Here is a 21,455-nt window from a genome sequence, read left to right on the forward strand (position 1 = left end):
ACCCACCTCCCCTAGTTGGCTTCTTAGCTTGCTTGTGAAACTGAGGAGCTGCGAGCCTACGTCGTACGGGAAGGCACTCACATATGCACGATGAAAGCAGTTTGCAAATTTAAGTTCTTAAGTGGCGATGCACTTTTAAAACTATCCGTGCTGGGGCTCTGTGGATGACGTCACCTACATGTGAGAATATCTGCCTGCTGTTCATGGATAACACCTGTTACGGTAAGTAACTGCTTTACCTAACATCTGAATTACAGCATTTTGCGTGTCGGAGCAGCGCAGAACATCAAGCGCGCCAGCTTGTGCGGTTTTGTAAAAGGAGGAGTTAGTTTGTAAAAATGTTTATTTTGTGAAAATCATTATGCCCTATGCAATGCCGGTATGGGGCCATAAGGGTGCTATGATGGTCCCAACGGCAACCTATGTTTTTGAATATTAAAACACTTTTGGTTGAGGGTATGAGCACTTCACATATTATTTAAATATATTTAAATAATTTGTATTGTTTAATATCCTGTGATTAAAGTGTGAATTATTCACAGGTTTTACAAAATTAGACTTGGTGAATGATTAGTTTAAATGATTTGCAGGACCATAAAGTGGACTTGCTCCTCAAGAGGCAATTTGCAGCTCTAGCCTTAGGGATTAAGGTAGCAGCTGCGACTTCCTTTGTAGCACATGCTTGCCACACATGACTGTCTTGAGCTTCAGTCCTGGAGGAGGACGACGATCCCCAGATGCTCCTAGCTGGGGTGAAATATATAGCAGATGCTGTGTATGATCTCATCAGAGTAATGAGCAAGGTGTCAGCCTATGCGATTTTTGCTTGGTGGATGCTCTGGATCACACAGTAGGCAGGAGATTCTGCCTGTAAAGCCATGCTGAGCAGGCTTCCCTTTAAGGGGCAAATGCTCTTTGGCAAAGGTCTGGATGACCTGACGGCAAGCATTGTGGACCGTCGCCTCAAAGCCTTACCAGACAGCAGACCCCAGATGGTTTGGGGTCCAGAAAGGGGTAATTTTTGAGTTTCTTAAAGATTCCGTTCTTCTGCAGCAAGCTAAACACAATGATCCCTTCGGGGATTACATCAGAGGTCCAGTGGAGGCAAGAGACAGCAGGCATTGGGCTCTTGCTTCTCCCCAGCCTCTAAAAAATCACAGTGATGCCAGGACAAGGGCCAGGCTCCCCCAGATAAGGGGGCAGGCTGTCGGTCTTCTGGTGTGTTTGGGCTCAGATTGGCGCAGACCATTGGGTCTTGGAAGTTGTTCAGGGCAGTTACAAAATGGAGTTTGGTGCGCCCCTTCCAGACCACTTTGTAGATTCTTCAGTCAGCCAACCAAAGAGTGCTCTGTCATGTCAAACCCGGGCAGATACTCCATATTCTTTATCCTGCCAAAGAAAGGTTCAGAAGACGAGATCAATTCTTGACCTTGAGTCTGTTAATGCGGTTGTAAAGGTGTCACACTTCCGCATGGAGACTGTTCAGTCAGTCATAGCGACAGTAGTGCCAGGGGAATTCCTCGCTTCCTTCGACTTAATGGAAGCCTACCATTCCCATTTTTCCCGATTCACAGGAGGTACTTGCTGTTCTATGTACTGGACCAACATTTCCAGTTCTCAACACTCGCCTTCAGCCTAGCAACTACGCCTCGTACCTATACAAAGCTGATGGTGGTGGTGGCAGTGCACCTCTGCAAGGTTGGGATACAAATGCACTCATACTTGGATGATTAGTTCATTAGAGCTTCTTCCAAGGAGGAAGGCAAACTGGCAGTTTTGAAAGTGGTCCAACTCCTCCAGGATTTTGGATGGATTGTCAGCTTCAAGAAGAGCCAGATGGAGCTGACTCAGCATCTGGAGTACCTGGAAGTCTTGTTTGATACAGCAATGTGCCAGGTCTTTCTTCCAGAGCCATACAGACTGAAACTCCAGAAGCAGATTTCAAATCTGCATCAGAAACTGTCTCCCACAACATGGCACTATCTGCAGGTCTTGGGGTTGATGGCGGCATAGAGGTGGTCCCTTGGGCAAGAGTGCACATGACACCCTTCTAGGACTCTCTCCTCTCTTTCTGGCTTCCTCAGACAGACTCGCTTCAGCAACTGCTTCCATGGTTGCCGGTAGCGAAGAGCAGCATCCGGTGGTGACTAGCTGCCCTTTCCAGGGGCATGCCTCTTTGCATTTCCTCTTGGCAGACACTAACAACTGATGCCAGCCTTTCCTGTTGGGAGAAGGGGGTAAATGGGGGGAGGGAGAAGGGGGTAAATGCAACCCAGTGCAGGGTCGTTGGTCACTGGCTCAAAAGGAATGGTCCATAAATCATCTGGAACTCAGAGATATTCGGCTAGTGCTTCAGGTGCTGGAGAAGTTTCTGAAAGGAATTTGAGTTTTCTCAGACAATGCAGCAGTGGTGGCCTATGTCAACAGGTAAGGCACCAGAAGCGCCCTGTTGCACATAGAAGCTCAATTCCTCTTCAAGTGGGTGGAAGCTCATTTGAAGACTGTGCACTTAGCAGGAGTAAAAAATGCAGGCTGACTTTCTCAGTCAGCAGACACCCAACCCATGGGAATGGTCCCTGTCTTGGATGATCAACACCAAAGTTCGGTGGTGGGTGCCTCCACAGATGGATCTAGTGGCCTCAGTAGTAAACATTCAATTCGCTTTTACTCCTGGGGACACAAGCCCGGAAGTGAGGGTTTGGATGCATTAGTCCAACTGGCCGGAGAAATAACTCTTATACGTGTTTCCCCCATGGCCCATGCTTGGTCGAATCATTCTCAGGATTGTGAGGCATCCAGGGTCGGTAGTCTTAGTGGATCCTGATTGGTCCCACTGGCCGTGGTATGTGGACTTAGTACATCTCCTGGGGTCCTCAGGCTGCTGGTTCAAGTGGACTTTCTCAGAGTCCAGTTTCTATTGAGATTCCAGAACACTTTGGGTTTATGGAATGGCTCTGAGTGGGCATCCCTGACGAGCAAGGGGTATTTAGATATAGTGGTCACCACTTTAAGAGCTAAGAGGCCGTTCACAGTACAGATTATGCTGTGGCCCAGAAGTCTTTTCAGTGCTGGTGCACTGTGGAAGGTGTAGAACCCATCCGAGCTCCAATTTCAGTAGTCTTGGAGTTTTGCAGGAGGAACAGTTCACTGAAAGTGCAGATAGCAGGCCTTTCCTGCTTCTAAGTGCGGGGGTCAGAGGCTCCCTGACCTCTCAACCAGATGTCACCCAGTTCATTATAGCTCTTCGGTTGCGCCTTCCAGCTTGCCCCCTTTCACTTCCTGGAATCTAACACTGTTTTGAAGGGTCTCGGTGGCTCTCTGAATAAGCCCTTGCAGAATTCTTCCCTTCTGGATCTTATCGTAAAGACAGTATTCTTGGTGGCAATTACATTGGCAAGATGAATCTCCAAGTTTCAAGCTCTTTCCTGCAGGGAGCCATTCCTCAAGATTACGGAAGCAGGGATCTCCTTATGTATGGTTCTGTACTTACCGAAGGTTGTCTCTGGCCTTCCGTGTTAATCAGGAAGTCTGTCTACTCCCTTTCTCTCCTAAGGGGTTGAAGAAAAAGCACAGGTTGTTGCATTTGCTGGATGTCAAGCGTGCTGTCCTCTGGTACCTCGAAGTTACCAATGAGTTTTGTGTGTCTAAAGCTTCAATTTCAAGATGGATCAAAATAGTAATTTCCTCCCCATATGTGGGCTTTGGTGAGCAGCCACCGATCCCATTGAAAGCTCACTCTACCAGAGGAGTTGCTACCTCTTGGGCAGAGAAAGGGCTGTCTCGTCCGAGGAGATCTTTTGAGGTGTCTACATGATCTACTCTTCACCAGTTTCTACATGGTGGATGTAGCAGCCAGGAAAGATGCAATAGCTATGAGGGTTTTCTGGCTGATGATCGAAGCTTGATGAGGAGCCAAGATTTCATCTAGCTCTCACTCATAGCCCAGGTGTAAAACATGCATCTGGCGGCTTCTGAGGCCTTTCCCTTATTTAACATAAAGTGAATATCTGGTAAAATAAACAGCATATAACCTAAAAGTGCTACACAAACAATCAACCCCTCACTTAGACCTTCTTGCATGCCAACTCTCCGACAACACACTCACAGGCACCTTGAACTGTCTGCTATGCTACATCACTCCAGGAAAATGGAACACCTCAAAACTTGAACTCGAAGAATTCTTATTCCAGAACTCTCTAACCTCCACATACAACTTGCTCCTAGGAGACATCAATCTCCACCTCGAAGACCACACATCCAAACAAGCAAACGAAATACTCTCATACCTCGACGCCCTATCCTACCAGATCCTCAATCCTGAACCCATGCATGAAAAAGGCCACCAACTTGATATAGCAGCATTCACATCTCATAACCTCCACACCCCAAATATTCACATCACCAATGGTACCTGGCATCCCTCTCTTTGGTCAGACCACCACAAATACACTTTCACAATCAACTGGCCTCAAAATAACATAAAATCTAAGCCCCAAAAAACAACCTTCAAATCTAGACAGAAAATTGAACCAGCCACATTCTGGGACAAAGTGGACCCTGCAATCGTCCCCACTGACCCTACAGACTTCGTAAAACACTGGCGCACCCTAAGTGAAACAACCTTGAACGAGCTAGCCCCAGAAAAAACCAAACACAAAACCTGCAGACCCTCAGACAAGTGGTTCGACTCCGAACTCCTCCTACTAAAAAGGCATTGCAGACAACTTGAAATATCTTGGAGAAAAAAGAGAAATGATCAAACCAAATCCGCTTGGAGAACCCAAATCAAACTATATAACATAAAACTTAAGGAAAAGCGCAAAACATACTACACTAAACTAATTGGCACAAATACCTCTGACACAAAAACACTCTTCAACTTAGTAAAAAAATTTACGGACACAAACCCATTCCTTGCCACTCAAGGCAATAAAACACCAACAGCTTCCCAACTAGCAGACCATTTCAAACACAAGATCATCAAAATCAGAACTACCTTCAACAACTCAACTACCACACTCGATGAATTAATAACAACCCCCACAATGGAAGAAGCCATAACTGCAGACAGAACATGGACCACCTTCCCAAATCTACAATGGCCTGATTTGAACCGACTATACAAAAAATACAGCCACACCTCATGCGACTTGAACTACTGCCCATCGTATCTACTCACAAATGCCTCCCCTAAATTCAAAACCAGCCTCACGCAATGGATACAAAGCACTCTCATAGAAGGCCAATTCCCACAAGATCTTGGAGAGATTATAATCACACCCCTACTGAAAGACCAAAAAGGTCCTATAGACACACCTACCAACTATAGACCTATCGCTTCGATCCCATTATATGTCAAGCTGATTGAAGGACTTGTGGCTCAATACCTCACCAACTACCTAGCTGACCACAATATACTTCACTCATCTCAATCAGGATTTAGATCTTACCACAGCACGGAAACACTGCTAGCAACACTACTGGACATAGCCCGACAATATCTCAGTAAAGGACACAGGATCCTAATTATCCAACTAGATCTTTCCGCCACCTTCGATCTAGTTGATCATACCATACTACTCCAGATACTTGATGCAATAGGGATCTCAGGGGTGGTTTACAGCTGGTTCCAAGGATTCCTTAAAACAAGAACGTACAGAGTTAAGATAAATGATACGAAATCTAACCCATGGTCAAATCCATGCGGAGTCCTGCAGGGATCTCCACTTTCACCCATTCTATTCAATCACTACATCTCCTCCCTTGGTACCACTCTAGACAACCTAAATGTAACATCATTCAGCTACGCAGACGACATAACTATTCTCCTCCCCTTCGAAACCTAAGACCACACCCCAACAGGACACCTGGAAACAATACTGGATGAAGTAGAAAAATGGATGACAAACCACAAATTAAAACTAAACTCGGACAAAACCAAATTCTTAATGCTTGAAATGGACAAAAACCCATCCATAACAGACCTGGAAATTAAAGCAATCAAATACCCAATCCAAACCTCCCTCAAAATCCTGGGAGTGCTGATAGACAGATGCTGCACTATGCAGACTCAAATCAACAAAACTATCCAAAAAGCATTCTTCACAATGCGCAACTTAAGAAAAATAAGGAAATTCTTTGACAAAGAACACTACAGGATCATTGTACAATCCCTGGTACTAGGTCTTGTGGACTACTGCAATATCCTATATCTACCATGCCCTACAAACATGATCAAAAAACTACAGACCGTTCAGAACACAGCTCTCAGAGAGAGATCCAAGATGGCGACGGAGTAAGTCGTGTCGGCGAGAGGCTCCTGCACAACCGGCAAAATATTTACTTACTTGCCTTCTTTTTTCTGTCTTTACAATGCCGAAGCACAGGGGAAGACAGAGGGGTGTTCTTCCTACTTTCTCTGCCTCTTCACCGTCGACGCAGACGGCGATTACCAGCTTTGCCGTCCCAGTTGGAGCGGGCGTGTCCGCTGATCGAGGGGGGGCAGACCTCGATTTTGGAGGGCGAGACTTCGCTCAGCCCGATGGGACCTGGAGTTCCTCCTCGTCCCGGGACGGTGTTGGGAGCGATGTTTGCAGCACAGGAAGCTCCAGAGTTGATTCCTCCGGTGGTGCTGCCGATTTTCCCTCTGACCCTGGATGAGTTGCACAGCTTGTCGGCTCCCGTGCAGCCGACAGTGGAGATTGGTAGAACAGAAACCTGTAATGCTACAGAGAAGCAGAAGGTGGAATCCAGTGGAGTGATTCCCGGTACAACTTTGCTTCCTCCTTTGATAAGACCTGATGTTATAGACATGGAGGCTATTTGGAGTGGCTTGGAATTACTGTATAAGGTATGCTCTCAATTCGTCACTTCAGCCCAGAGTACCAACATACAGTTTAAGACTTTTGATGAGAAACTTCTAAAGCAATCCGATAGAATAGACAAATTGGAAAAATCTATGACTGAAGCGAAAGCTTCAATTAATTTACAACTGAAGGATAAAAATCTACTTCTTAGAAAATTGGAAAATCTGGAAAATGCTAACAGGAGTTTGAACCTTAGATTTTTAAATTTTCCTATTTCCAAATTCCAACCAGCAAGAGATCTGTATCATTCCTTCTTGAGACTAGTACTAAAATTTCCTGAAAATAATTTACCACCGGTACATAAACTTTATTATTTAAATATTCCTAAAGAGGATAAAGGAAAAGGAACCATAGCAGGAGATTTAGATCTCACAGCTATCCTGGAAACATCTCAACAACAAGAAATTATGGGAAGAGCAACTTTATTGGTAACCTTTGTTTTTCAACAAGATAAGGAAGCAGTTCTTCGTCTATTCTATAAAACTGACAATTCAGAATTTCATGGTTCAAAAGTCTCAATTTTTCCTGATGTATCAAAATGGACTCAAGATAGACGAAATAAATTTTTAATTTATCGTCAGCCAATTTTGAGTATAGGAGCAACTTTTCAGTTACGTTTTCCCTGTAAATGCTGTATTACCTATCAGAATAATAGATATATATTTTATGAACCTGATCAGTTGAAATTTTTTCTTGAGGGTAAGGCAGCTGGTTAAGCTCCAATCCCCTCCATGCCTTTTCTATTAACCAGGATGATAATTTAATTTAATCCAACTGTTTGATCTCCTAATTTAATTTGAATGAATATTTCTTGAAAAACCAACTTCCCTTGGAGGTGTAGGATTCTCTCTCCCTAGTTTGTGGACTATGAACTTAGTTAAATTTGTGGAATCTTTGATTTATAATTTATGTTATGTTTATTTCTATTACATTGTTGTTTAACAATTTGTAAAATTATAAATAAATAAAAAAAAAGAACACAGCTCTCAGAATAATCTACTCCCTCGGAAAATTTGACCACATCACCAATGCCTACCTAGACTCACATTGGCTACCGATTCGAGCCAGAATTCAATTCAAACTATATTGTCTAATCTTCAAAGTAATCAACGGTACTGCACCTGCCTATCTAAACGATCGCCTAAACCGTAACCTTCCACCCAGAACAAGAAGAACACTGACACCATTCTCATACCCACCACTCAATGGCACTTATCGTAAAAAGCTTTATGATAACCTCATAGCAACGCATGCAGCAAAACTCGAACCCTCCATCACCAGATTGTTAACCTCAACATCTGACTTCAAAGCATTCCATAAAGAAATCAAAACGCTGCTATTCAAAAATCTACCTAATCTCCCTCTCCTCTTCCCCTAGAAATCAAAACACTACTGTTCAATACCATTACAATCTTCCTAATCTCCCTCTCCTCTTCCACTTACACCGACCAGGTTCTGCGCACTCCCTGGCACCATACCCTCAATCGACCAATAAAAAAATGAAAAGAAAAAAAAAGCCAACAAAGCTACCTGGAACTAAATCATCCTACCGAAACCGATTACCTACCAACGTATGGAAACAGACAATTTGTTATGTAATGTAATGTAACCTGATTTATCTTCCAATGTTATTATGTCTATACACTCATTCTGTTAGTAAGTCTATACCCTCAATCTGTATTCTCCAATGTCATGTACCCTCCTGGAAATGTCCAGTTCTCTTCTTATGTAATCCGCTTTGAACCGCAAGGTACAAGCGGAATAAAAATCACTAATGTAATGTAATGTAATAGTGTATACCATAAACTGTTCCAGAGAAACTACCAGACGTGATAGGCAAAGCGTGGGCATACTCAGGTGTGACGTGCCAAGTTTACACTTAAATTTTTATTTAAAGCATAAAGTATTTTTTTTTTTTTTTGCTGGTTGCTTGAGCTCCAGTTAACAAAGAGTCTACTGTATAATGTTTACTGGTATTGTTTGTGACAGAGCAGAACAGAATTGTACTGTTGGGGATTCCTTCCCATTTCTCTCTTTCCAGTTATGTCTTTCATTACAGTGCTGCTTGATTGCTTTTTTTCAAACTGAGGGGGCAGGTGCCGCTCCCTGGGAAGGAGGTGGAGTTGAAAATAGACGGTTTTCTGCAAGCAACTTGCGGGTTCATATGCAAAACCCTACAACTTAGGACCACTAGACAACATCTACAAGAGAAAAGATTACACAAGGCAACATAAGAAACTTTTTAAGAATCATCTTGACAACACAGCACGTTTTTCTAAATCAGTTTTTCACACTGATTTCAGATCTATTAGTTTGTTTTTTCAGTCACGTAAACTTTTAAAGTTATGACATATTAGTTTATAGCATTTTAGCATATAGGGTTTTAAGAATTGCAGCATCAGTTTAAAAAAATGTTGTATCTTCGGTCCAAAGTCAAATAAGCACACAGCATAGCATAATTATACTGGACTGTGCTACTTAGCAACCAATATGTCTTAAAAAAATGCTTAGAGTATGATTTCTTTTTGTGAGTTGTCTGGTTTGTCATGACACATCATCCAGCAGTAGTCGGCCATCATACTCTCATTCCAGAAACCTTGGTAGCGATGCTTCATTAACTGAATGTCCTGGTGAAAATGTCTCCTTGCTTGTCAATCACCATACCAAGATTTTCCAGAAAAAAGTCGATGTGAGTGCAAGAAGTGTGTTTTTAATGACATGTGACAGCCAAGTTTCTGATATGAATCAAGGAGAGTCTGAACTCCTTCCTTGTATGAAAGAGACTTATAGTTGCCCAGAAAGTTTTCCACTAACCACTTGAATGCCTCCCAAGCTTCAAGCTCAGCTGCTGAGAGTGATTGCTTAAAATCTTCATCCTGCATAACGGACTTGATCTGTGGGCCTATAAATATCCCTTCCTTCAGTTTTGCATTGTTGATTTTTGGAAATTTCTTAACAAGATATTGAAAACCTAGTAAGCTTGTTTACCCATGGCTTTTACCAGGTTCATCATCAACTCCAGCTTGATATGAAGAGGTAGAAGAGATATTTTATCAGGATTCACCAATGGCATAAATTTCACACTGCTTGTCCCTGGGTTAAAGGTATCCCTCAGCTGCCAGGCACGCTTGACATAATGTTCAGCGGTAGATCTGCTATCACACAAGCACAGGAAATAGCAGTATTTAGTGAATCCTCCTTACATTCCCATTAGCATGCTAATGACCTTCAGATCATTACAGATGTTCCACTGGTGTGCTTTATAACTGATTGCTTCCAGTAAATTCTTCATATTCTCATAAGTCTCCTTTAGATGAGCAGAATGGGCAATTGGTATACTTGATTTGGAATTTACGTTGTGCAGTAACACTGCCTTCAGCTTCTCTGTGAAGAATCAATGAAGAGATGCCATTCGTCTGGACAAATGTACTTGTGACAAACTGTTGAAGAGCCCGTTGATGTCATGACAAAAGCACAATGAACCATTTACAGTGAAGAATGTTAAGAAGTTATGATTTCTTTTTCTGTAATGAGTTATATTAGCATCTTTTGCAAGCAAGTGCTTTTGCTTAATCCTTGAAGCAAGAAGTTCACTTTTTCTTTTGAAAGATTTAGATCACGAATAAGATCATTGAGCTCAGCTTGTGTAAAGGTCTCTGGTTCAGAATCTTCATCATTCACATAATCAGGATCAGATAATTTTGGATTGTGACCAGCTGCTGCATCATCATCATCACATTCCTCATCATGTTCCAGAGAAGCAAGTCTATCTTGTGGAGGTACAGTCAGTGAGTCATCATGAGGAACAGGCCTAATAACAGAATCCAGAGTAGGATATATAATTTTGTGCTTAGTTTTAGCTGAGAATCCACTTGTGTTCACAAGGCAAAAGTAGCAGTCTTTTAATATGGTATTGCAGTTCCCTCCATATTGTGTATAATTCTGGAGGCCGCACCTTCAAAAAGATATAAAAAGGATGGAGTCGGTCTAGAGGAAGGCTACTAAAATGGTGTGGTCTTCGTGATAAGGCATATGGGGACAGACTTAAATATCTCAATCTGTATACTTTTGGAGGAAAGGCGGGAGAGGGGAGATATTATAGAAATGTTTAAATACCTACGTAATATAAATGTGCATGAGTCAAGTCTTTCATTTGAAAGGAAACTCTGCAATGAGATTAGGATGAAGTTAAGAGGTGATAGGCTCCGGAGTAATCTGAGGAAATACTTTTTTACAGAAAGGGTGGTAGATACATGGAACGTTCTCCTGGAAGAGGAAACAGAGAATGTGTCTGAATTCAAGAGGGCTTGGGATAGGTACGAGGGATCTCTCAGAGAGAGAAAGAGATAATGGGAACTGTGGATGGGCAGACTGGATGGGCCATTTGGCCTTTATCTGCCGTCATGTTTTTGTTTCTATATCATTGGGATTGCAAATGACATCGGTGCCTTTCGATTGAGCCAGTCACAAAGTCTGTTGGAACAACTGGTATAGATGATATGTGGAGGCCAAGACTTACCCTGGTCACCCAGTGGACAGCCAAAGTATAATTTGCATACCTTCTTCAGATCTACGGTAATTGGGCAACATTGTGCTTTCATCATGAATGAACCACAGACGTAACAGACACTATCTGGATGACTAGTACAATGTCTTGGCATGATAAAGACATATATTAATCACCGTAAATAATGTCTAGAGCAGGGGTGCCCATACAATTTGGGCTTGCAAGCTACTTTTAAAATGACCAAGTCAAAATGATCTACCAACAATAAAATTTTAAAAAATACAAAGCATACTGTACGCAGAGAAAATGTTAATTATCATTTATATTCCGAGGGTTTTCAAAGAGGTTAAGGCAGCTGACTTTATGCAATGTCGCCTCAGTAACAACTATACAAAAAAATAGAGAAATATACCCCCTCCCTTTTTACTAAACCGCGATAGTGGTTTTTAGCGCAGGAAACTGCGCTGAATGCCCTGCGCTGCTCTCTATGCTCATAGGCTCCCTGCACTAAAAACCACAATTGTGGTTTAGTAAAAGGGGGCCATAGTGCAAAATATAGACAGCAGATAAAAATTCTCAAAACGGACACATTTTGATCACTAAATTGACAATAAAATCATTTTTCTACCTTTTATCTAGTGATTTCATGAGTCTCTGATTGCACTTTCTTCTTCTGACTGTGCATCTAATATTTCTTCCCTTCTTTCAGCCTCCTGTATGCTTCCTCTCCTCCAGACCTCATTCCCTCCCCCAACTTTTTCTTCCTCTCTTCCTGCCCTTCTCCCCTTCTTTCTTTTTCTCTCTCCGTCTTTCTTTCTGTCTCCCTGCCCCCCTTTATTTCTGTATTTCTGTCTCTCTCTCCATGCCGCCTTTCTTTCTTTCTGTCTGTCTCCCTGTCTTTCTCTCTCCATGCCGCCTTTCTTTCTTTCTGTCTGTCTCCCTGTCTTTCTCTCTCCATGCCACCTTTCTTTCTTTCTGTCTGTCTCCCTGTCTTTCTCTCTCCATGCCGCCTTTCTTTCTTTCTTTCTGTCTGTCTCCCTGTCTTTCTCTCTCCATGGCGCCTTTCTTTCTTTCTTTCTGTCTGTCTCCCTGTCTTTCTCTCTCCATGCCGCCTTTCTTTCTTTCTTTCTGTCTGTCTCCCTGTCTTTCTCTCTCCATGCCGCCTTTCTTTCTGTCTGTCTGTCTCCCTGTCTTTCTCTCTCCATGCCGCCTTTCTTTCTGTCTGTCTGTCTGTCTGTCTTTCTCTCTTCATGCCGCCTTTCTGTCTGTCTGTCTGTCTCCCTGTCTTTCTCTCTCCATGCCGCCTTTCTGTCTGTCTGTCTCCCTGTCTTTCTCTCTCCATGCCGCCTTTCTGTCTGTCTGTCTCCCTGTCTTTCTCTCTCCATGCCGCCTTTCTTTCTGTCTGTCTGTCTGTCTCCCTGTCTTTCTCTCTCCATGCCGCCTTTCTTTCTTTCTGTCTGTCTCCCTGTCTTTCTCTCTCCATGCCGCCTTTCTGTCTGTCTGTCTGTCTCCCTGTCTTTCTCTCTCCATGCCGCCTTTCTGTCTGTCTCCCTGTCTTTCTCTCCATGCCGCCTTTCTTTCTTTCTGTCTGTCTCCCTGCCTTCCCCAAGTCACCGCCGCCGCAATCAGGGAACAGGCCGTAAAGAGGACACTGAAGCGCCCCACCCGACGTCAATTCCAACGTCGGAGAGGAAGTTCCGGGCCAGCCAGGCAGCGATTGGCTGATCCGGATCTTCCTCTCCAACGTCGAATGAGGAACGTTGGTCGGCCCGGCACTTCAGCGTCCTCTTTACAGGGTCGGAAGGCCCAGTGCTTCAGCGTCCTCTTTACAGGTAGAACGGAAGGCAATGTAAGTCTATCACGGAGCCCGGGATGGGCTCCACGATCGACTCATGTTGCCTTCGCGATCTACTGGTTGATCACAATCAACCTTTTGGGCACCCCTGGTCTAGAGCATAAAAAGACAGAGACAGCTGTCGTTAGCCCTCCTATAAGCGCATGGTGTATCGCCCATTTAAACGTTTATAATTATATATAATGAGCCTCATTACAAAAATGTGGCATGCTAGTGAAAAACTAAACACAGATTTGAAATCAGCATGAAAAATATTGCAAAACCCACCCAACATTAGCTCTAATGTAAATGATGTGTTGACCTGTGTTATCGAGATAAGAACCTAATCTTTTTATATTTTAAGAGTCGGGCTCGGATGCACAAAAAAGTTGTTAAAGGCATGTGAGTCGTTTTGGGCCAATTTTTTTTTTTTTTTGTCCGATTTTTAAAACAATGATTTTTCCAATGTCTTTTCATACAAATTAGTTTCATAGAGGTCTGCTGTAATCCCACCCCATCAATTATTGGAAAAACTGACTTTGACACATGTGCAGAGTCGATAGAAAGCAGCTTCCTGCTACTCAGCTGTTAATGACAGGAAGCCTTTTTTTTAATGGGCACAGATGTTGTGTGTTCTGTTTTTAATCCTTGTCAACAATGAACTTTTACTGATAGGACAAATCTATTCAGCATGTGGGGAACCAACAAAACTACACATGGGTCATCTTCTAAAGAAAATTGTTTCCTCACACAAGGCAGTATATGTTAAAGATTGAGAAACAATGCACAGCATCTCTTATCTCACTACAAAAAAGAAGGAGAAAACCTTGCATGGGCAGGTTTTTAAAAGATCTGAAATAGTCTTGAGTTTCCTTAAAGATATGTTTTAAATACATGGTAACTGTCATTTTATCTGTCTTTTAGTATCTGCACAATGAAAAGAAACTACTCCATGGTGATATTAAGTCCACTAATGTTGTCATTAAAGGTGATTTTGAGACCATTAAAATCTGTGATGTTGGTGTATCCTTGTTATTGGATGAAAACATGATAGGTAAGTAAAGTAGTATCTGAGACATACCTGGACTCTAACTGTAGTGGTTAGGCTAGGCATCACAGAATGGCTAAAACAGAGCCAGGAACAACTTGAAGCAGCCACCACTCTGATTTTTTTTTTTTTTTAAAATTTATTGTGAATTCAGAAAAGCAAAGTAGGTGCATTCATATAACTGTTGTCATGAACAACAATTTTTGTTATTTACTAAGGAGGCTTAGAGGGGACATGATAGAGAGTTACATAGAGGCTTAGAGGGGACATGATAGAGACTTACACGATCATGAAGGGCATAGAGAAAGTGGAGAGGGACATATTCGTCAAACTTTCGAAAACTACAAGAACGAGAGGGCATTCGGAAAAGTTAAGAGGGGACAGATTTAGAACCAATGCTAGGAAGTTCTTCTTCACCCAAAGGATGGTGGACACCTGGAATGCGCTTCCAGAGGGTGTGATAGGACAGAGTACGGTAATGGGGGTTCAAGAAGGGATTAGATCAGTGGTCTCAAACTCAAACCCTTTGTGGGGCCACATTTTGGATTTGTAGGTACTTGGAGGGCCGCAGAAAAAATAGTTAATTCTTATTAAAGAAATGACAATTTTGCATGAGGTAAAACTTTATAGTTTATAAAACTTTCCTTTAACAGTTAAAAGGAAAGATATATAAACTATAAAGAGTTTTACCTCATGCAAAATTGTCATTTCTTTAATAAGACATTAACTATTTTTTCTGCGGCCCTCCAAGTACTCTATTTTTTCTGCAGCCCTCACATTTAAAGTTTAATATCTTTTCTTTCTTAAAACTGACACATTTCAATCATTATATTGAAAATATAATCATTTTCCCTACCTTTGTTGGCTGGTGACTTTATTTTTCTGCGCTTTTAACTATGTTTCCAGGGCTTTCTTGGCCTTTGACTGTTTTTCTCTCTGTCTTCACTTTCTGCTTTGCATCCATCTTTGGCATTAACTTAATATTCAATTTTTCTGCTTTCTTTTCAAAATCTACATTTCCATGTCTTACCTTCCCTTTCTATCTCTCTCTTCTTCCATCCTATTTTCATGGTCTGACATCTCTTTCCTTCCTTTCTCTCCCTCCCTCCTTCCTTCCTTTCCCCTAGTCTGTTATCTGTCTCCTTCCCTCCCCCATGCCCTGGCATCTCCCCCTCCATGGTCTGGTATCTCCTTTCCTTCCCTCCCTCCCATGAACTTGGCATCTCTTGTTCCTCTCCTCTCCCTTGTCTTCCTTCTCCTTCCTTCCCTCTCTTTCCCAATTGGGTGCAGCAGCAACAGAAGCAGCATTTCCCTTCCCCCCTTTCCTGTGCAGAAGAAGCATTTCTCTTCACCTTTCCTTCCCCCTCCCTTTCCCTGTGCAGCAGCAGCATTTCCCTTTCCCCCTTTCCTGTCCAGCACAGGCATTTCTCTTCCCCCTTCTCTCCCTCTCCCTTTCCTTGTGCAGCAGCAGCAGCATTTCCCTAGGGTCCCCCTTTCCTATGCAGCAGAAGCATTTCTCTTTCCCCTCCCCTTCCATTCCCTTCCTTGTGGAGCAGCAGCATGTCTGGCCGGCTCCCTTGCTCAGTCGATCGTTCCGTTCAAAGCTGAGGGTGGCGGCTTCTCGCAAGATCCGCGCCTGCGTCAGAAGCCTCTCTGATGTTGTGACGTCAGAGAGGCTTCCGATGCAGAAGTGGATAGCGCTAGGAGCCGCCACCCGTGGCTTTGAACAGAAATATCGACTAAGCAAGGGAGCTGGCCAGACACGCTGCTGCTCCACAAGGAAGGGAACGGAAGGGGCGGGGAAAGAGAAATGCTGGTGTGGATGGCGCAAGGAGCCGCCGCTGGCCGCAGCTTTGACCAGAACAATCAACTGCAGCAAGGGAGCAGTTGATCATCGCGTCCTGACTGCGGGCCGCAAAATAGCACCTTGAGGGCCACATGCGGCCCACGGGCCACCAGTTTGAGACCGCTGGATTACATGATTTCCTGAAGGAAAAGGGGATAGAAAGGTATAGATAGAGGATTACTTTACAGGCAGCGTTCCCGCTAAGCTGTGCTGGGGTGCGCTGGCGCACAAAATATTACCTCGCAGCGCACAAGTTTCTCGTCACAGCGCACACAGTGTAGAGCACAGTTCTTCAACCGCCGGTCCGCAAACAAAATCTTGCCGGTCCGCGAAGGATTCTGTCCCCGCCGCAACGAAAGGCCGGCGTCAGCTGACTTGCAACTTCCTGTTGCAGTCGCTGTGCCGGGACTCCTGCCTTCGCCGGGACTCCTGCCTTCCACCGCATTTGCCTCCTGCCTTGTCTCCGCACCTCCAGACCAGCAGCGGCAGCTGTGTATGCTTTTAACTTCGGCACAGAGCTGCCCCTAATCAATAGTTTAGCGCGGTTTCATAAGGCAGCCTCGGGGCCTTTGCTAGGCCGGCCCACATCGCATCATCGAAGCGGGCCGGCTATCAAAGGCCCCGAGGCTGCCTCATGAAACCGCGCTAAACTATTGATTAGGGGCAGCTCTGTGCCGAAGTTAAAAGCATACAGAGCTGCCGCTGCTGGTCTGAACTCTTGGGCCGCTGAAGGAGGGCAAAAAGCAGCTGTCCTGGAGGTTTCCCTTCCTCTCGCCTTTACAGGTTCCTTTTTTCCACCTTTTTTTTTTTCCTTCAAACGGCAACGGGCCCCAGCATCGACATCAATCAAGTAAGTTCCACTGTCAATCAAGCGGTTCTGCTCGGCCAAAGCTTCCCCTGTGACATGAGCCACCCTCAGGGGAAAGAAAGTGACCCACAAAGGTGAGGGGAAGGGGGGCAGATGATGAAAGTTGGGGGGGGGGAGAGAGAGAGAGAGAAGGGGCAGATGATGGAATGGAGGAGATGAGAGAGAGAGAGAAGGGGACAGATGATGGAAGTGAGAAGAAGGGAGAGAGAGCAGAAGGCAGATGGATGTCAGTTGAGAAGGGAGAGCAGATGCTGAATGGAAGTGGGGAAAGAACACATACTGGATGGAAGGAGGAGATAAATAAAGGGGGAAGAAAATAGTAAGATAATGGAGGGGTGAGGGAAAGGGGTGACAAGCTGTGTGTAGACACAGTGAAAAGAGGGAAACGGGACTAAATAGTAAGAAAGAATTTAATTTAGATGGAGGCAGAAAATAGAGAAGGAAGACCAGAGAAGAAAAGGGAAGAGAGAGCAGAGAATGATCAGATCTGAGTGGAGGAAATGAGAAGAGAGATATGCTAAAAACCACAGGGGGGAGGGAAGGATAGAGATGCCAGACCATGAGGGGAACAGAAGGAAGATGATGGATGCTAGACCAAATTGGGGGGTGGGGGGGGGCAGGAGGAGAGATGGCAGGGAAAGACAGACAGTGAATGGAAGGGGCAGATGCTGGACTGAAGAGACAGAGAAGGTTATCATGCTGCTGTACCGGGCCATGGTACTGCGTCCAGCACTGGTACTTTAAGAAGGACACGGTACTACTCGAAAGGATCCAGAGAAGAGCAACTAAAATGGTTAAGGGGCTGGAGGAGTTGCCGTACAGCGAAAGATTAGAGAAACTGGGCCTCTTCTCCCTTGAGCAGAGGAGATTGAGAGGGGACATGATAGAAACATTCAAGGTACTGAAGGGAATAGACTTAGTAGCTAAGGCAGGGAGAACGAGAGGGCACTCTCTAAAGTTGAAAGGGGATAGATTCCATACAAACGTAAGGAAGTTCTGTGGTAGAAAGCAACATATTTATTTGGCTCATAACTTGCTGGCGCCCGATATTTTTAGCTCACAGTGAAAAAAGTTTGCTCACAACACCCGCCCGCTTAGAGGGAGGTCCTGGACCTGATGGGCCACCGCATGAGTGGACTGCTGGGCATGATGGACCTCTGGTCTGACCCAGAAGAGGCATTGTCCATCTTAATAGCTTATGAACTTTTCTTTTAGGAAATTGTCCAAACCTTTCTTTAAACCCTGCTATGCTGTATTTACCACATTCTCTGGCAACAAATTCCAGAGTTTATTATACGCTGAGGTAAAGAAATTTTCTCCAGTTTTGAATTTACTACTTAGTAGTTTCTTTGCATACCCTCTAGTCCAAGTATTTTTGTTTTTTTTTTAAATTCTTTATTCTTTTTCAAATTGAACAGCAAGTGCACAAAAGAATATATTATACAAATTATTCCACAATAGCACATTAATATCTACCACATAAAAATCTAGTGATGCAATAACGCCCCCCAACCACCCATCCTTTATTATATTTTCAACAGGAATATACACATATTATATAGCATATTATAACATATTATGTAAAATTATTCCCAACTCCCTCCCCCCTTTAGTGTGCTAAAAATGAAAAAGAAGAAAAGGAAAAGAGAAGAATTGACTATTCACCACAATATTTTGCCAATGGCCCCCAAATTTTTATAAAGTTAGTATATGTCCCTCTTTTTCCAAGTATTTTTGGAAAGAGTAAACATGCAATTCAGGTCTACCTGTTCCACTACACTCTGCATTTTGTAGACCTTAAGAACATAAGAACAACCTTACTAATTCAGACCAGTATCTCATCTTCACGGAGGCCAATCCAAGTCGCAAGTACCCAAATAGTAGCAGCATTCCATGCCACCGATCCAGGGCAAGCAAAGCAAAAGAAGTCCAATATGGATAACCAAAATCAGTGGAAAGGACCCAGGTAATCAAAGGCATCTTGTCACAGCCATCCTCTGGCCGCAGAGGGTCTGAGTGGCATGTGACAGGTTTTAGCATGCACCTGTAGAGGTGGCACAGATTTTTAGGAGACTGAGTACTGGTGTTTAACCATTAAGACACCACACACCATCTGTAACTGAAATATGAATTATGCTTTATTACAACTCAGTTCAAATAGAGATATGGCTTTTCAAAGCCTCAAAAAGAAAGTCCAAAAAGAACAATTCAAAAGACTAAAAAACCAAGATACAGTTCACAGTATCAGAATGTTCCCAATCAAAAGAAATTTCAGCATCAGTTCATACTTGTAACAAAAGAAAAATGTTTGGAAACAGCTGCTGGGCTTATCTGTGTTTCCCCAGTCTTTACTTCAGCTGTGCTATGATCTGTGCAAAATAGAGAATGACACGGTGGCTGTTACCCGCAGCTAGCTGTGGGTAACCTGCCAAAACTGTGGGGGGGGTGAAAAATGTGCTCACTGCGGGTACAGGGACAAGGCCAAGGCCATCCACTGCCCCGTGGAACAGTGAATGGCCTTGTCCATGCAGTAAAGGGAGGGAACGCACGCGGTAACCAATCACATGCGGCCCTCTCCTTCCTTCCTTTCTACATAAGAACATAAGCAATGCATCCACTGGGTCAGACCCGAGGTCCATCGTGCCCAGCAGTCCGCTCATGCGGCGGCCCAACAGGTCCTGGACCTGCGCAGTAGCCCCCTATCTATACCCCTCTATCCCTTTTTCCAGCAGGAAATTGTCCAATCCTTTCTTGAACTCCAGTACCATACTCTGTCCTATTACGTCCTCTGGAAGTGCATTCCAGGTGTCCACCACACGCTGGGTAAAGAAAAACTTCCTAGCATTTGTTTTGAATCTGTCCCCTTCCAATTTTTCCGAATGCCCTCTTGTTCTTATATGTTGAAAGTTTGAAGAATCTATCCCTCTCTACTTTCTCTATGCCCTTCATGATCTTGTAGGTCTCTTATCATGTCTCCTCTGAGTCTCCGCTTTTCCAGGGAGAAGAGCCCCAGTCTCTCCAATCTTTCAGTGTATGAAAGGTTTTCCATGCCCTTAATCATTCGTGTCGCTCTCCTCTGGACCCTCTCAAGTATTGCCATATCCTTCTTAAGGTACGGTGACCAATACTGAACACAGTACTCCAGGTGCAGGCGCACCATTGCCCGATACAATGGCAGGGTGACTTCTTTTGTTCTGGTCGTAATACCCGTCTTAATAATACCCAACATTCTGTTTGCCTTCTTCGCGGCTGCTGCGCATTGTGCCGTTGACTTCATTGTTGTGTCCACCAGTACACCCAAATCTCTTTCAAGGTTACTTCCCTCTAATACTAATCCCCCCATTTGGTAGCTGAACATAGGGTTCTTTCTCCCTATATGCATGACCTTGTATTTCCCTACATTGAAGTTCATCTGCCATTTATTCGCCCACTCCTCCAGTTTGTTTAGGTCCCTTTGTAGGTCCTCACACTCTTCCGTAGTTCTAACCCTTCTACAGAGTTTAGTGTCATCCTCAAATTTTATAACTTCACATTTCGTCCCCGTTTCCAGGTCATTAATAAATACATTGAACAGCAGCGGTCCGAGTACCTACACAAATCTATCTATCTCCCTCCCCCTTACCTTCGCGACACGTTTTAAGATTCAGTAACTTATTCAGAGCCATTGGAGCCTGCGAGCAGTAGCATGTGTCTGTGGGCGGAAGCTTCTCTGATGCAATTTCTGATTGCATCAGAGGAGAAGCTTCCGCCCACAGACGCACGCTACTGCTCGCAGGCTCTGACAGCTTTGAACAAGTTACTGACTCTTAAAACGGTTCCATTAAGGATCCCCATGTCCCCTTCAGCTGCCAAACTTTGTGAAAGGTGCCTTTGGTTCTGGGTCCACCTCTCCTGTAGGTAGGGGGGATACTTTTATAACCACAGCTGCTCCAGTTAATGGACAGGATCGTATAGATAGACTGGAGGCTGCCAGCATACAAACCTAAACTGTCGGAACATCTTGAAGAGAGATTGTGAGGATTCGGCTACTTGTAATCCGTGTGAAGCAGCGTTAGTGTTGCAGATGCTGAAAAGCCTCTTCAGATGCCTTTCCTCGCCAATTATTTCAGCAGCCAAATTTCAGGCTGAAACCTCCTCAGTTGCTGTCCCTATTTTGTGATTGTGCGGTGAGGAAAGGGAACAAAAGAAAGGCCAGTGAGTGGATAAGAGAAGAGTAAATGGGATTTTAAAATATTATGGGGAAGACAGAGTGGGGAGAAGACGCTGAAGGGAAATGGGGAAGACAGAGATGCCAGAGTATGGGGGAGCAGAAGGAAGAAGATGGTGCCAGACCAGTTGGGGGTGTGTGAAGGATCAGGCACAGTAACAGAGCCAAATGGAAGACGTAGATGGAAGACAGAGAGTGAATGAAAGGAATTGAATGAGAAGATGAGGAAAGCAGAAACTAGACGACAAAGGTAGAAAAAAAAATTCTATTTTCTTTTTT

At 43.9% G+C, this 21,455-nt stretch overlaps 1 protein-coding gene across 2 annotated transcripts in view; it reads left to right on the forward strand.

Moving 5' to 3' along the window:
- Positions 1–21,455, forward strand: part of PBK (PDZ binding kinase) — a 92,006-nt gene that overhangs the window by 54,406 nt on the left and 16,145 nt on the right. For both annotated transcript variants that reach the window (XM_033935526.1, XM_033935527.1), the window contains exon 6: positions 14,132–14,261. In XM_033935526.1, the coding sequence (XP_033791417.1) occupies positions 14,132–14,261 (130 nt within the window). The remainder of the gene's footprint in view (positions 1–14,131; positions 14,262–21,455) is intronic.

The sequence above is a fragment of the Geotrypetes seraphini genome, chromosome 3 (assembly GCF_902459505.1).
Source record: "Geotrypetes seraphini chromosome 3, aGeoSer1.1, whole genome shotgun sequence".
NCBI classification, from domain to species: Eukaryota; Metazoa; Chordata; class Amphibia; order Gymnophiona; family Dermophiidae; genus Geotrypetes; species Geotrypetes seraphini.